At 31.4% G+C, this 18,867-nt stretch overlaps 1 protein-coding gene across 1 annotated transcript; it reads left to right on the top strand.

Moving 5' to 3' along the window:
* The first annotated feature begins 11,822 nt into the window (after positions 1 to 11,822).
* LOC127125683 (UPF0481 protein At3g47200) lies at positions 11,823 to 13,500 on the top strand. Its single transcript, XM_051054479.1, has one exon. The coding sequence runs from the start codon at positions 12,080 to 12,082 to the stop codon at positions 13,415 to 13,417; it is 1,338 nt and encodes a 445-aa protein (XP_050910436.1). The 5' UTR covers positions 11,823 to 12,079; the 3' UTR covers positions 13,418 to 13,500.
* Positions 13,501 to 18,867: the final 5,367 nt, after the last annotated feature.

Below are 18,867 nucleotides of genomic sequence, written 5' to 3'. Positions count from 1 at the left end.
GCATCTTAGCATTTATGTATTTTTATGCAAGACACAAGCTTATGTGTTGACACATAGATTGTATGAGTCGACACATGTTGTTAAGTTTTTAAGTATGTAGCTTTTGTTTATACATGTGTCGACACATACAGCATATAGGTCGACAATTTGAAATTTATGAATTTGGAGGTGCCATATAGGAATATCGGATGATGTGACACAAATGGAATTGAAGTGTTAGCATATATCATAATATAGTCCACCATTTCAGATTTAATATATTACTCGATTAAGACTCACGCGATGCGCGTCTATAAATTAATTTTAATTTTATTTATATTGAATTTAAATCATGTTCAATTTTTTCTGAAAAATATGGTTAAAAAGTTATATTACAATAATTTATTATTAAAAAATTATTTTAAGAAATATAAATAATATTATATATAGTTTAAAAAAATAATACATTTCAAAATTACAAAATAATGGTTAGGATTGTAATAACCCATATACCTTTAAGTATTGAATAAGTTGTCAGTTGAAACGTTGAGACAAATAGAGTAATAAATAGACTCAAAAGAAATTAATCTTTATTGAAAGTGACTCACAGTTTTTAATTAGGAAACAAGGAGCACTTTTGGTTGAATTAATAATTGTTCAATTGGTATTGGAAGAAAAAATATTAATTGAAATATTTTTCTCTCATTACTTTATATATATATATATATATATATATATATATATATATATATATATATATATATATATATATATATATATATATATATATATATATATATATATATATATATATATATATATATATATATATGTTTGTGTGTACCATATGTATGAGTTCAGTTGATGTTTCTCTGGGCAATCGATATTTGGCTACTATTTGGTGTGTTTTAATGAGTTTTGGTTGATTATTTGAATTGTTTGATTAATCTAATAATGTTGAATTGTGTTGATGATGAAATAATTACTAAGAACATATAAATGAAATTGTGGTGGGTAGTTCAGCTATGGGGACTACTTTGTTGATGTTATTTATAGTTAGATGTGGAATTGTAAATTTGTTGTTCAGTTGTTGTGGTTGTGCATTATATTGTGCATCCATTATATGTTGTCATTGTCGTGAAAGAGGGAAATCATAAGTTTAGATGTTGGAACTAGTAATTTTTCCCGAGTTCAGATGAGGGGGTTAGGGGTTCACATGTTGGGACCCGGTTCGTATGAAGAACCTTTGTTGAGTTAGTACCATATGCATGAGTTTAGTCGTTGTTGCATTGCATTACATAAATCTATAGATGAGTTGTTTTGGCTACTGTTGAGTAATTGTGGTATTGTTTTATGTGATTGTAATGTATGGACGTGGATGTTTTTCCTTTAGGATACCCTTGCATTCTTTTACACTGTTGTATATTTTGAGCATATTTTCACCCATTTGTTTTGTTGTGTTGTTTTGTGCTCCTTCTTGAGGTGCAAACAAGTAGGTAGATGAGTAGCTTCTTTAGATCTGAAGGATGGCGTTGATGTTATTCTTCTTTTCCAGTTTGATACGTTTAAGATTATCGTTGCTCTTATCTGTAGTATTTGGCGGACGAATGTTATGTCTTTTTTATTCTTAGTTATTGTTGTGAGATTAAATTTTATAGTTTGGGTTGCAAGACAAATAAAAGATTCTAGACTATAACTCGATGGGTTTTGTCATACCCCAATTTTGTTCGGGTAAGGAAAAATCTTTCACCAACATTCACTATCAGATATTATAAGGCGTGAATTTTATCCTGAGACATAAGTTATATCTTAGGGTTTCTCAGCCCTTGGTGACATCAAGTCTTCAGTGACATTTTCATCTGTTGAGATCCTTAGGAAGACACCTGTTGCATTTGTCTATTATTGCTATTAACTGAAGCATGGGATAGTATGTGCAATTTGGGACTTTTTGGTTAACAAGGCTCATTTTGTTTTATCCATGAGAACTCTTGGTTTTAAAAAGGTTCATTCACATAAACATGTCCATGATTAATATTGCAAAGTGTGGTTCAAATCTTTTTACATCACTGATCTAAAGTTCATTTGATTATCAGTAAGTATTAAGAGACATGATTATTTTTATGATCATTTGTTATTAAGCTCATTTTCACATCTCAAATATATGTGCCAAATTTCTAAACCATTCATAAATCCTTAAACTAAAATTGCATTTTTCTAAGTATGCGTGTGTTGGTTTAGAATCAAGTCACCACATGTATGTGTATGTGTTGGTTTTTTTGTGATTAAGGTTGAAATTTGCAATGTTTGTGGCATGTTTTATTTTGGTTAATATTAATGTGCTAAAATTGACCAAGTTGAAAGTCCAATTTAATTAGGGGTGTTCGCGGTTTGGTTTGGATCGGTTTTGAGACAAAAAATCATCCGATCCAAAGATACAAAGAGCATACGGTTTGGTTCGGTTATTGGATGACAATAAAAAAAATCCAATCCGATCCGATCCAATTTATACGGTTTACTTCGGTTCGGTTTTATTCGGTTTTTAAACAAACACTACTTCTAAATCTAAAATAATTTTAATTTTTTTTTTTTAAATTCTGACAAAAACATTTTCTATATGACATTATATATATATATATATATATATATATATATATATATATATATATATAAAAAAACCAATTTAATTTTTACATGCCCGTGGAATCCGTGGATGGTGAATTTTCCAATATGACACTTCAAATATTAAATTGAATTTTCCTGCAACAATTTAATATTTTTTACATGCCTTGGTGAATTTTTTGAACAATCAATTTGCATGACAGGAAAACAATTCAATTTAATTTTCCGTCAACAATTGGATTTGAACAAAAGAACAACAATAAATTTAATATAATTTCAATAGAATTGCAATAAAGAATTTAATTTAATTGAATTTAATATACTTTAGAATCTTGCAACAATTCAATTTTCCTGTATGTAATAGAACAACAATCATCATCATTGTAGAAAAGCAAATCAAGAACAATTATTGAATTGCAAATTCAAGAACAATTTAATTTTCCAGTAGAAATTTAATTTTTCTGCAACAGAACAAAAATCAACAACATTGCAGGAACAACAACAGTTTTCAGAAAATTATTACAGGAATCAACAGAACAATAACATAACTGTAGAAAATCATAATAAAAGCATGTGTATTTCCTGATAATCAAAATCACCATTCTTTCTAATTAGCCTACAACAATTCCAGCTTGTTAATAAGAATATCCATTCTTTCTAATTGGTCTGGTCTGCAAAAACAAAAACAAAAAAACAAACATATCAATAGAGTGAATCATTTGCAACAACTAAACAAACAATATGATCATACTAGTATAAGCAATACAGTCATACCATATCAAGACTAGCTCAAAGTACCATAGCTAATCAGAATCAATATCAGATACATCTTCATTCAATTGTGGAATTGGAACAAGTTCTACAAAAGTAAACCATATTCAAGATAAAAACAAGATAAATATTAATATGAATGGATAAGAATGTTAAACAAAAAAATAATACAAGTTATAATTAATTTACCTAATTCCAGATTTTCTAATTCATCCACAAGCTCTTCAATATCAACTGACACAGGGGATGCTTTACACCAATTTTGTGTGCAAATTAATGCTTCAACTGTCTTTGGTGTAAGAGAGCTTCTATAACAAGTAAGCACTCTACCTCCGGTAGAGAAAGCGGACTCCGAAGCAACAGTTGACACAGGCATTGCCAATACATCTCTAGCCATTTGACCAAGAATAAGATACTTGTTGGAATTCACCTTCCACCAATTCAAGATATCAAAACCATGACTTTTCTTCTCTAATTTCTCCATGAGATACAAATCCACCTCATTTTTCTGCATGCTCTCATTTAGATTCATGTCCATCTCAACTTCCAAAGCAAATGCATCCTCTGGTGCTTTAAGTTCTACCAATTCTACTTCATGAGACGAATGTGTATGAACTTCAGATTGACCTTGACCAACAAAAATCCTATAACTATCAAATATTTTGTATAATGTCTCCTCTATTTTCTTATACAAAGATTCAACAACATTCTTCTCATATACCTTGTTCAAGCCCCACCTAACAAACTGCATCTTATGTCGAGGATCAAGCACAACAGCAACAAAGAGCAGAATGTTCATTTTTTTAACATCACCCCAATAGTTCTCATATTTAGCTTTCATATTTTCAACCATCTTTCCAAGCAAGTTGTCTGAACTTGTTAATCCTATCCACCCCTTGAATGTAGTCAAGATCATAATGTGTTCATTGAAATATTGAGAAGAGGTTACAAAAGTAGAACCTGAAACCTTCTTTGTGATATCAAAAAATATTTTCAAAAAATTAACAAAACATTTTGCATTATCCCAATCCTCATTATTTGGAATACCACCTTGAATCAACACAAAATCAGCACACTTCTCACTCAATCTCTTAAACGCCTTCTGAAACTTCAACGCACTTTAAAGCATAATATATGTGGAGTTCCATCTAGTGGAAACATCCAACTGAACAATCGACTTTTCTTGTAACCTAGCTTCCTTAATACAAGTTTTAAACCTATCCAAATGACCCGGAGAGGCACGAACATATCTAACAACATTCCTAATCTTACTAATTGAAGAATGATAGTCTTTTAATCCATCTTGGACCACAAGGTTCAAAATATGTGCACAACAACGAACATGCATATATTCCCATTTCAATGGATGTGAATTCCAATCATCCATTGTATTTTTCAAGTAAGTGATAGCAACATCATTGGAACTAGCATTATCAACCGTAATGGTGAAAACTTTACCTATTAGCCATTCCTCCAAACATTTTTCAATTTTTTTTCCTATGGTCACTCCTTTGTGATTTACAATTGGACAAAAATTAAGAATCCTTTTATGGATTTTCCAATCATGATCAATGAAATGTGCAGTAAGAGAAAGATAACTCAAATTTTGCACAAATGTCCAACAATCAGTTGTAAGACAGACACATTGATTTGATTTACTTAACACAGTTTTTAACTTATGTTTCTCACTCGTGTACAAATCCCAACAATCTCTAGCAATTGTAATCCTTGAAGGAATTGAGAGTTTAGGTTGCACAACACTCATAAAATAAAGAAATCCCTCTCCCTTAACAAACTTAAAAGGCAACTCATCAATAATTGTCATCCTAGCTAAAGCTTTCCTACATGTCTCGTCATCAAAATGGACACTAGTGAGAACACTACCATATCTGTTTCCATCTTCTTTTTTCAATTGTTGAAGAACAAGAGTCTTTTGAGTGGGATCAAGAGACTCTTTGGGAAACTTCTTACATTGGTGCAACAAATGGTGTTTCAAATTACTTGTGCCATTTTTTTGTGAATCAGCAGCATATGATACATCACACCATTTACACTTAGCTCTTGATCCTATTTTTGTAAAATGTTCCCAAGTCCAAGATCTAGGTTTAATAGGTTTTCTATTACCTGAGTCTCCAGATGCAACATTAGGATCGTTGGATGTGGTTAATGTTGAAGCTTCTCCAACTTTCCTTTTCTTATTAGCATTTTCTTCATCATTGTTTACTTCATTACTTTGTACCAATGGAGGTGGAGGTTGAACTGTTTCACCCTGCAAAATATGCAAAATAGGAAACAGATGAAAAATAAATTGTAGAACATCAACTGTTTCAACATTACACCATTGTAGAACATTAACCAACATTTCCTAAGGTAAAACAAACTAATTCGAATTAAATTTTTATACCTGACTGGTGCTGCTAATAAGATCAGATTGAGTAGATGAAGCAATAGGATCAGAGGATTTTGCTTGGCTCATTCCTTTAAAACAGACAATATTTTTTTTATTAAAACGGGAAAAATTAGAAAATACAATCTAAATTCAAAAACAGAAAAATTATAAATTAGAACATATAAAAGATACAAACTTACTTAATAGTGAATGAGGGTTCCGAATAGGAAAATAGATTGAGATGAAATGAGAGAGAGAATTGTGAATAATAAAAATTATAATGGTTTGTGGGAGATGAATTGAAATAGGAGAGAGCTTAAATTGGAACTTGAGGAATTGTCTAAAGCTAAACGTGCTTTTCCAAGAAATAATTATATTTATTGTTTTTAATTTTGGGGATGATTGAGATTGGGTAGATATTATTGAAAATCTGAGATTGAGATTGAGGAGAGATTATGGACGATTGAGTTCTGAGTTTTATGGACTAAAAAGACAATGTTTGGCGGCGGAATCCCACAAAATATTTAATATAATACTATTTTTTAGGGGTAGGAAATCATCACCGAAACGTTTGGCTTTTCATTGTCATATAATATTTAATTAGTATGCATTCTAGTAAATTTAATAGTATTTATTTGCAGAAAATCATATTTTTTAAAGCATGACCGAAACGTTTTTTTAGGGGTAGGAAATCATATTTAACTATAACTATTAACTAGTATGCATTCTAGTAATAATATGTGTTTAAACAATTGTATTTATTAGTATTTAATTGTATTTAAATTGTAATATTTAAATAATATTATTAATTAGTGCATGATGTGCTGTAAAGGTGCATTGTATTTAATTTGTAACGGTGCATTGTATTTAATTAATTAGAGTTAATGAGAATACTATATGAATAAATATCGGTTCGGTTTGGATTGGTTCGGTTTTCATGCAGCCAACCGAAAACCGAACCGAACCGGTCGGTTATTCTACAAGGTGGTCCAAACATATCCAAAAAAAATCGGTTTTTTTTTGGTTTTCGGTTTTTTCGGTTCGGTTTTCGGTTTTTTTTTCGATTGGATTGGATTGGATTTGAACACCCCTATGAAGAAGTCTCACATTGGTTAAAAATATGGAGACTTGAGCATTTATAAGTGGGAGAATCCACACATCTATCACCTTAAAGTTTTGGATGAATATGTGGTGTGTCTCTCACAAAAATGTGTTGCTTTAAAGAAAAACCCCAAAATAAAAATGTTCTCTCACGTTGACCCCACAAATTAACCCTAATAATGGATGGAATGAGAGAAAAACTCAACTCAAGACTTAGTCACTTAATAGAAGAACCAAAGCGTAACCACCATAAGGTGGAAGCATAATAACAAAGCCAACAAAGAGCACAAAATTTAACTATCAAGAGTACAAAACATCAAGATAGAAGCACAACAAGTGAATGTCAGAAGGTGTGATGGATACAAAGTGAAGAAACAATACTCTAGTTGTGATAAAGGTGACTTAACACATAGATGACCAACAATTCAACTAGAAAAGAATCAAGTGAATGTCAGAAGGACTAATGGCTATAAAGTGAAGTAACAATACTCTAGTTGTGATAAAGGTGACTTAGCACATTAGAGAACCAATAATTCAACTAGAAAAGAATCAAGTAACATGGTTTATGGCTAGAGAGTGAAGCAACAATACCAATTTTGTGCTCAAGATAAGAAGCACATCAAAAACCAACTAGTCAATCGGAAAATAACCAAATGCAACCTTTACAAAGCAGGACAACAAAGAGTTGATCAAAGAACCCAAACTAGTCTTCAATCTTCATAATCTGAGACAAAATTTCAAAACAAGACTAAATCTCAATACTTGTAGGAAGAAAATTGCACTAACATTAACAAAAATGGTGCAGAAATTCAATACATATTCACCAAACAGGAGCAACATGGTTTTAACGTATCTAAAAACATCCAATGGAAGAAGCACAAAATATGAAACCTTGTTGTGGAAATAGTTGAGAAGAACTCCTTATTGTAACAAGATGAATTCAACTTGTAAAGTCCTAATCATTGAATTCTTTTCATGGCTGCGATATTGTTAACCTTGGATTTTACTTAGTAGGAAAAGTCAAGTGAATTCTACATTAGTGAAATGCTAAGTGTTGAGATTTGATGGGCATGAGTTAACAATAATGGTATATTGACTATGACTTCCCGAATGAAATTTTTATATGTAGTTTGGAAGAATCTCAAGGGCAGATCTTGAGCTCTGGTTTGGGGGAGTCTCAGGAACTGCCCTAGGTAACCACTCGAAACCATGTCGAGGACGAGTCTTTTGACAGACTCCAAAAGACTTAGAAAATTGAGGAAACCAAAGACAGAAGAGACTTAACACCTTTAGCAACTACCTTCGACGAACATGCAATTACTACTTATTAAGAACACTTAGAGAATGTGGGATAATGGTTTTAGCAGTTTCAAAGTCCTAAGGACATGGAAATACGTTGGAAGATGAGTTGCATGCATTCGAAGACCTGTCAGTTTTATATATATATATATATATATATATATATATATATATATATATATATATATATATATATATATATATATATATATATATATATATATATATATATATATATATTCAGGCTCATATATTGTAATCAAGGTCACAAATTTCATATGCTTTCTCTATAGGGCTGGAGTACCGAAGCCAAAGAGTGAAACAAATTGTGAGCAGTTAAGTGACTCTACATCCTCTTTTTTCTTTGTACCTTTTATGTTTCCTTAATTAAACCACTCTTTTATTTCGTCATTTACTGCATTTATTTAATGTTGTTTGTTTTTAACTTCTTTTACTTTAATTAAAACTTTATTTTCTTTAAAGTTTACCTTTATACAGAATGCACACAGATATTTGACAACCCATATTTTGTGAGTTATTATACAACCTAATCTATTGTTTTAGCTAGTAGATTTATTATTTTGTATTTGTTTTTAATGCATTCTAGCTTTTTGTATAGTATTTAGCTTAGAGCATAACAAGTGATCTCTTTTGTAGTCTGGGTATGTTTGTTGCTTGTTTTAAATATTGTTCTGATGAGCTCAGGCAAGACGGTCGGGGACAGAATCTAGGAGTTCAAGCTAGAACAAAGGTGAACTCAACTAAGGAATGAATTAAGCAATCAGTTGGATCCCTAGGGCATGAGTGGAAAAGGAGGTGAATTTGAAAGGAATATATGTTTGTGTGTTAGTCGAACCTTGAGCTAAATGGATAAGACTCATGGCACTAAAAGACAAAAGAAGGTACAATAGTATGACCGCTATGGAGCGCACCATCCAGAAAAGGACAACGATTTCTGCACCCCTGCCACTGCAGACTGTCACACTACACCTTGTCCCCCATAATCATCCCTCTACCTGATTTCTTGCAACTGAAGCTAAAGGAAAGAAGAGAATATGGTGAAATTGAATTTGGGCTTTATGTGATCTTCAAAGCGCCAATGATCCCAGACAAAGAAAATGAAACCCTAGCTAAATGCTTATAAATAGACCTTGTTGAAGATTGAGAAAATAGTCAACACCTTAGAGAAAATCACAGAAGAGAATAGTGCAAGGAAGAATGGAGAGAAAAGAGAGCTTATTTTTCACACCATTTCTAGTGTCAACTGCTGAAGTCTGACACGACTAGAGTCATCACTTATTGATTATCCATCACAAGGAGGGTTCATGTTACTCTTAGGTTTCTACTTATTTTTCATCTTTTGATTAAGAATGTTTCCTTTCAGAACCAGGTAGGTAAGTTGTACTCATCTCATTATGAGCTAAACCATTTGTTTATTGAGAAATGAGAAGTTAATATGATGTTGTTTTTATGTTGTTCCCTTGCCCTAATTATAGATATGTCAACTTTCACGTCATACTGATACATCTAGATAAAGTTTGTAATTTCTAAGAAAGATCACATTCACTTTTATGGTTCATTATTTGGTTTAGTCATTTTTATTCTAGAATTGAGGTGGGAGGCATTCTCATTATATGTTTTTTCATGATAAAATACAAGGTACTAGTATTGTAGAACGAGCACAAATTCAACAAAAAAATATCAGTCGACAGGGCAATTTTTAGAGCGTGTCTAAATTTCTAGAATACAATCTATTAAGAATAGTTCCTCAAAGTAAACACAATCATGGTCCGTCATTGAAGTGGGAGTTACTTTGTATCTTTTTCCTATAAATAAAAGTTTTTCAAACACACTATTACGAATTGGAGTTTTTAGCTCAGATGTAAAGAGGATTTTACTTTAATTTGGTGGACGAGGTAAAGAAGAGTATTATAAAAAATACACTACTTTTCCATTTAGTTGAATTGTTAATCGAGAAAATGCACATCAACAACAACAACACCAATAAAATCAATAGAGTATTTAAATATTAAATCTCAAAAATAACAACAATATTAAAAAAAAATATCAATAGAATCATTAAACACTAAATTTCAACAACAACAATATCAATAACAATAAACATCTTACTTGACGCAACAATGACAAGTACCATTACTAAGTTAACTCCACGCTTTAATAACTAACATTAAACATATTTTAACAAGAAATTATAAGAGAGAAAAAATACATTAAGGAATCAACCTTAATATTTTTATGCTCTTACAATCCAAGTCAGAGAATGGTATTGTACTTCATGTAAGTGTTTTGATTATAATTGTTTTCATTACGTTAAGTTTAGGTTTTAGCATTTTGCATCTAAAATGGATCCTTCTGACATTCATGTTCAGATTGGTTGGTGAGGATTTCACTAATCACTTTTGTTTCATATGGATTGGTGAAATGACATTGTCTTGATCATTGCTACTTTATAAATGGACGGTAAAGATTCATTATTTAACCTTTTCGTCAAATGGATTGGTGATATGCCATCGAGGTAGTATGTCATGAATAAAAAATAAATTTAAAAAATGCGATAAAATGTAATTGTTGAAATTCGAAAGGGAATTGATCAATACTTTTCCTCTTGGCTGCAAGCTCAATTGATATAATAGGTCATAAACAAAAATAAATAAAAATAAAAAGTGATAAAGGGCAAATGCTGGGATTTGAAGGTTTTTTCCCTCGATTGTCAGCTCAACCGAAGTAATAAATCATAAAGAAAAAGAAAAATAAAATAAAATATACTAAAATGTAGTTTTAGGCTCCGAATACTTGTCCCATGAATACTTTTTTAAGTTGACAACTTAACTGAGGTAGTAGATCATAAAAAAATATAAAAAAAATTAAAAGTTTCTAAAATGCAATTGTTTAAATTCAAATGTGTATTTTCTGAATATTTTCCCCCTCAGTTACCAACTTAATTGAAGAAATATATAATATTTTAAAATACAAATATTAAAATATGGCATGCCTGCTGAGATAAATTATTTTTTTTAAAATATATTATTTATAGTAGTAAGAATAAATTGTCAGATACTTTAAATAAGTATTTAAAAGACGAGATCGAATCGGTTGAATTGAGAATCAGATGGACCAAATAAGCTATTTAACCAATGAGAACCGTTCAGAGCCGACGAAAATAAAAAAAATGACAAACTGACAGGTTAAATGCTTGACTTTTTACTCATACAAAACGACGCCGTTTTTTAAATTTTTTATAAAAAAAATAAATTTAAAATAAAAAATGACTTTGTTCAAAACTTATTTGATTTATTAGTTAATTTATGTTGCAATTAGATTTTGTTCAAAATTTAATTGAATTTGTACTTTGTACTATTTTATTGTGTGTGATGATTATATTTAGAATTTGAATTTAAAGAATGAATTTGTAAAATTTTGATATTTTAAAAATTTGAAATTTTATAGATGTTATAATTTTTTTCAAAGACCGAGTCATTCAATTCCATCAATTTAATAACTATATAATTTTGATATAAAGATAAGTTAATTCAATAAAGATAAGTTAATTCCATCAATTTAATAGATGTAGCTATGTTAATTCAATAAAGATAAGTTAATTCAATAAAGACCGAGCCTACAAAAAATTGAACTTTCAAATACGCTGATTACTCACTGGGATTAAGATGTAGCTATGACTAATTCATTATTACGTGGTACCATTCTCACCGTTCAAATATGTTGAATCTTATCTCCACACTCTACATTACTTCAATTTTTCATATCACTTTCAAACCGTTACTATCTCTGACTTCATCAAATACTATCATTTAACTAATTCATATATTTCCACACATCATTAACCATTTAACAACATTCTCTTCCTCAGCAAGAAACACCTAAACAAATACAAGTTTTACGATGAAAACCAATGAAAATAACCACGTCATTGATATTTGGAAACTAGACAAAGAAAGATTAGCTTCAATGCAACTCAAAATTTCACAAAACCCAAAACTACTAAGCAAGTCCGCAGGAAAAAGATCTTGTAGCATCTTGAGAGTTCCACAAAGCCTGATTGAAGCTAACGGAAAAGCATACCAACCTCGTATTGTTTCCATTGGACCTTACCATCGCGGACAACCTCGTCTCAACATGACCGAAGAACATAAATATTCTTACCTTAATTCTCTTCTCACAAGAACACAATTACCCTTACAAGAGATTCTAAACGCCGTTGCTCCATTAGAAAACAAAGCTAGAGAGTGTTACTCTGAAGTAATTCAACTCGATTCACAAGAATTCGTTGAAATGATGGTTCTTGATGGTTGTTTCATCATTGAACTTTTTCGTAAAGTTTCAAGATGTGTACCTTTTGAAGATGGTGACCCATTAGTTCACATGGAATGGATTCTACCCTATTTTTACAGGGATTTTCTTAAGCTTGAAAATCAAATACCTTTCTTTGTTCTTGAACGCTTGTTCGAAATTTCAAAACCATCCCGTGAAAACTCAACGTTTACACTTTCAAGTCTTGCTATGGAATTCTTCAACAACTCGTTACAAAGACCAGAAGAAGTAATCGCGACGGTATCAAAGCAAAACGAGGTACCAAAGCATTTACTTGATTTGGTTCGTTCGAGTTTTATTCCAGTTAGCGAAAAAGAAAAAGAGCACAAGAGAATAAAAACACCTACACACGTGATTCATTGCGTCTCGAAGCTTCGTCACGCTGGGATTACGATAAATCCAGGGAAGAACAGCGAGAGAGAAAGCTTCTTGCAAGTGAAATTCAAACACGGTGTGATAGAAATGCCAACAATTACTATGGACGATTTCATGAGTTCGTTTTTACTAAACTGTGTTGCTTTTGAACAATGTTATAGTGGTTGTTCTATGAAGTATTTCACAACCTATGTAACATTATTGGATTGTTTGATAAATACTTATAGGGATGTTGAGTATTTATGTGAGAGGAACATAATTGAGAACCATTTTGGAGCAGAAGGTGAAGTGGCACATTTTTTTAATAATGCTGGAAAAGATGTTGTGGTTGATTTGGATTTGAGTTATTTGTCTGGTTTGTTTAATGAAGTTCATCATTATTATGGAAATAGTTGGCATGTTACATGGGCTAGTTTCAAGTACACTTATTTTGATACACCTTGGTCTTTTATCTCTGCTTTTGCTGCTTTAGTATTGCTGATTCTCACTGTTGCTCAGACTTATTTTGCAGCTTATCAGTATTTTCATAATTAAATTTTTATGATTAGAGGATTGTGCTATCAGCTTTGTATCATGTAATCAATTTATTGGTATCATTGAAGAGTTATTTGATTTTATTATGAAGTTCAAAATCCGACGATCTCTCGGTCGTCTAACAAATACGATAGTAATAAGTTTCGACGAAATATATGAATATGATCCAAAATTTTACTATTTAATCATATGAAATTTTTTGATCCAATTATAAAAAGTATTTCTCAATTTTAACTCAAAATCATATAACAAAGATATAAGTAGCTAAGTGATAACAAGTATTAAGTATTAAGAATGAAAATAATTATCAATATTAAAGAATAACTAGAACAAATGTAACGCCAGAATCAAAGATGAATGCATGTGTCTTTTGACAAAAACATATAATCCAAACAAAAAGAAAGTTTAGTTACTCTTAATCATAATAGCTTTACATTGATGATCAAAAAAGAGATGGAAAAACATCAATGGTGATTTCTCTGACTGGACGGTGTCTCCACCTTTGATCTTATTTACCTCTATTGAGATTTCTTGCTCTTAATTCTCTATGTTCTATTTGATTTCTGAAATCTAAAATATGAAATGAATTAATTGTGGGTAGGTTGTGACCTCTATTTATGTGTTCTGAAGTTGCATGTCTCTCATATCTCAAGGGTTATGGTTGTGATGGCTTGTCTTTTAAGCTTTTGATTTTTCTATTATTGTCATTGAGTCTCCTCGTCAATTGTGCATTTCTGGATTGACTTTTAGATTTGTATTTTAGCATGCATAAATCAAAGTGTTTGGTTATAGCTTAAGCAATATGATTGAAATTAAACTATTGAGTTTTTTAATCAAGAACTATGTTTGAGAATGATTCAAGTCATGATCATAGTAAAATCTCAATATACTTTGAAATTTTGTAAAAAAAATAGATTTTGTCTGTGTGATTCGAATCACACAATTTGTCTAACTGGAATCAGACTCACAGAGAGGTCAGGAATGCATTTCTAGTTTTCATTATTTAAATCACAAGAATGTATGATTTGAATCACACCATTCTGATTCGAATTATTAGAGTGTTTGTTAAAATCACATTGAACTGGAAAAAAAATTGTTTACCTCTAGACCTCTGTTTCGAATCACTAGTTAGTCTGATTTAAATCATGTGACTCGAATCATATATTTTATGACTCTAATGACACGAATGGCTTACATACATTTTTTTTCTCGATTCAAATCACTTGGTTTTTTATGATGCCAATCATACCTCTGTCTTTATACACCATTTTTATTTCATTTTTGTGATAGATCTCCAGCACATATAAACACAAGCTTCTCTCAAGACCTTCACAATGTTAGAAAACATACACTTTCAATATTGATTTGAAAACTCACAACTCACTTGTTTTCTCGTATTTTTAAAAGAGTTTTGAATCTTTCTTTAACCCTTGCAAACAATATTTTTTCATCTTCTATCTCATTCTTTTTGCATTGTCATGTGGGTCTAAATCTTATCTTTGGAGATTTCTGATTGTTGAGTGTTTAGGTTTTGTTATAATCAACACTTTGAGTTTGTCTTGTTGAAGATTAAGATGAAAACTCTCATTCTAGAATCCATATAGTATTAATGTTGTACAAATACACATCTTATTTAGTTTTGATATAAATTCAATACATTGCATTGATTTGTATATGTTAGGTAAAATCTTTGATACAACCTTTAGTGCTTTATATACAGTTTAAGTTGTTTTGTGCAAATTCCCATCTATAAGCAAAACCTTTTTATACGCCAAAAGTTGCTTCCGCCGCACACATCATTTTGTTTTTCAAACTCTCATAAAAGTTTTTCAAAACTATTTTCAACTAAGTTTTTAATTGGGAGCACTATTCACCCCCTGTAGATTGTTTCTTACTCCATATTCTATCCCAACATATTCAACTCTTCTAAGAGGCTTCTGACTGCTCAATTTCTCCTACCGAGTCCATCCTTTCGCCCAGTGAGGAAACCCTTCTTCACCCTGAAGCAATTTAGCAAAATGGGTCTTGAACTGTCCTGTTTCTCCCAATGAGGTTGACACTTTTCCTAGTAAAATTATCTTGCTTTCCAATGAAGTAACTTAGCTCATAAGTCATTTGAATCACTTATGTATGCCCAACGAGTATGTGTCTTCGCATAAAAAGAATGTCTCAGAAAATGATGCTTTGTTCATTGTCCTTCCTTTACTAGGAGAGCTCCTGCTTTTGCCAATGAGTTCTCTTCTACTCAACATCTATGTTTTGTCATTTTCATTTATATTTTCATATGTACATATGAATGACATAGTTAAAATTTTCACACAGTTTTTCTATCTACTTTTTATGACAAATTAAGGTTTTTAATATGATTTTTTGTTATATAAGTCAACTTTGCGCAAGTTATCATTTTGTTTGTACTGATATAAAAGTCATACAAATGTCAAATGATTCTAATAATTCAAAAATACACACTTCATTTAAGGTTTATGATTAATCATAAACTTTGAAATAAGTCATTGTAATTTTACATGATTCTTTAAGTGCAAATTCAAAATCAATCTCAAAACCATCCATAATTCATAGCATAAAGATGAAGACCTTGATTAAGAAAAGTATTATTTCAATATATGTTCAGATCAATAATCAATTTTTATCAGAATCATAATCTCACTAAATATCACTCAATTGGGTTGTGTTTCCCTCATTTTTAGACAATACATACACTACAAATCAATTTTGGATTTCATATAAGAAATATCATAATATATGCAATCATTTATGGATGACTAAGGTCTTTATTATGGTTTTAATGTGGCTAGGCTACAAACAATATTGGTTTATCTTTGGATTCAAAGGTGCCTTGAAGATAAGAGAGCATAAATCCATTTATGTCCAATTGCTTCCATAAATACGCCTTCTTTTTTCAACTTACAACTTCCTTTGGTGTTTTTATTTTTGTTTTTTTATCTTTGACATTTTTTTCTTTCTTTTCTTTTTCTTTTCTTTTTATTTTCCATTGTTTTGTTAAAGTACATTAATTTTTCTTTTGAATTTCATCACCAATTTTAACATACTTAATTTTCTTTTCTTTCATAAAACGTTCTCCCCAACTTGCATATTATGATACACTTAAAATTAATGTTCTCATACCCTTAAGACAAGGTATAAGACCCCAATTTTTACCCTAAGATCCCTCATGCTACCTCATCATATGCATTAGCATTGGGATCATACCTTGGCATCCTCCTTACCCCTAATTCATTGGGTTTGTATTGGGAGAGATCACCAAGCAGTATGTGATTGTATCATACTTGTTATTTTATCATTCACTAACCAAAATACCAAAAATATGTCTTTGGATTTGGCTAACTCTTTTGTAGGTAGGGCATATGATCATCATTGATCTATCAAGTTCACATATAGGGTTTAAGACCGTCATTACTAAGAGCTCAACCAAGTAATTATCCAAAATGGCTCTAAGCATCATATATGAGTCCCCATGATCTCTACATATTATTTTGATCAAAATTTCTTCAAGAGTTTGGAATTGGTTTGCATTGGAAACCCTAGTTCATCTGGGTATATTGAGTAACTTCTTCAACAAGCTTCTTCACCCATTGATCAAATACTTCAAGGGACACTAAAAATTTCATCATCTTATGCATATATGATCTCCCATGAGCCTAAAAAGTCAATAGAATTGCAAGTTAGCAAGTTGGTTGATGGTAGTTGGCCAGATGAATTCATCTGATCAAAACTAGGTCTCCCTAGACCTTATCTCCTACAATTTTCATCCTATGAAAATGATTCCAAGAGAAAAGTTACTCTAAATGACATTCCAAACAACTTTCATGTTAAGGTATAGATCTAAGTTTGCTTGGAAAGACATTTTGTATGTTGAAACATTATAGGTCATTTTGTGTAAACCCTAATTTGAAAGTCAACTTCCCAAGGTCATAACTTGCTCAATTTTTATGAGATTAAAGGTTTCCAAGTTGCACAACCAAATTAAAGGTGTCTACTTCAAATTTTATTTTTGGAGGAAGAGTTAAATCAACTTTTATGAGTATGTGATATGAGGATACATTATAGGTCATTTTGGACCAATACCATTGAACAAATGATTTTCCTCAACTTCAAAAATGCATAACTCATTCATCCCAAATCCAAATGATGTCAAATTGGTGAGAATTTTGAAGGTTTTTGAAAGGGATACAACTTTTATGAGGACACTTTCCTCATTTGGAGCTCACATAAAAAGTTAGCCAAGGTGGAAAAATTGAACATATGGCTTGACACTTAGAAAATATTTTGACATGTTAAAATTTATAAACTTCCACCTCAAAATTCACCATGATACAAGTTCCAAATGGAAAAGTGTTCAACATAAGAGTTGTTCCTCTTGATCTAACCTTTCCAAAGAGTCCAAATTCATTCATTTTAGACAAAGTTTGAAGGGTATGTGCATGGCTTGAACATGGCTGTATCAGTTGGCAAGAATCATGCTTCAAACATCCAAACATCTTTGCCTTGCATTGCAATCTTCATTCAGACTTCATTTCATTTTATTGTGGATCTAATTGAAATGCTTCATGGGCCTGTACATGCTCATGCACGCGTGCCATTCACATTGCCAAATTTGGAAGCAATTTCAAATGTGCAAATAACACTTACCATTTGCTATAAATAGAGGTCCATTGCTTTAGTGTCAAGGACCGGGCGCGCCATCTTTTCCTCCAACCATTGAAACCCTCACAATTCAAAGGAAAACCTGATAAATTTAACTTGAAATTTAAGTTTGAATCTCACCTTTTGGAGATTCAAAAACTCCAGGGTCCAAAGCTTTGCACCATTACCAATCTACTTCTACAAGCTCCATAAGCAAGATCACACATGATTTGAAGCAAGAGAGATCCATTTCTGCACAGCATTGAAGGTATTTTTCCAGATTTTTCTTCTCTTCGATTCTCTCTCAATTCTCATCAATTCTCTTGGATCTTTGGTTGTCTGAAGTCCTACCAATGTAGGCAAGAAGATTGAGTTGCTTTGAGCTCAAATTAAAGAAACTCAGTTCACACACCTTAAAATTCAACTCCACGTATCTCTCTATATATTTGGAGTTAGGTTAAATTGAGGTGATATTCGTGATCTACGTCATTTTTTCTTTAAGATCATTTCCTCTTTTTTCATTTATGTTATGGCGATGAAAGAACCAGTCCGGCCAGGGTCATCGGAGAAGATGACCGACACTTGGCTCCGGCGATGCGCTGGATGTGTTCTAAGCCATTGGATTGATTCAAAATGTTTTAATCAGGGGCGTTGCTTGTGATTACCCAACGTATGGAGCGCTGACTAGCATGCACCATGGAACGCGTGTTTCTCACCACTTGATCTGTCACCTCAGTTAATGAGGGAGATCAAGTGGTCCACGTTTTTTTGATTATCTGAATTTT

Source organism: Lathyrus oleraceus, chromosome 3, assembly GCF_024323335.1.
Source record: "Lathyrus oleraceus cultivar Zhongwan6 chromosome 3, CAAS_Psat_ZW6_1.0, whole genome shotgun sequence".
NCBI lineage: Eukaryota > Viridiplantae > Streptophyta > Magnoliopsida > Fabales > Fabaceae > Lathyrus > Lathyrus oleraceus.
Note: the sequence above shows the minus strand (reverse complement) of the source record. Positions and strands in the feature narration are given on the sequence as shown.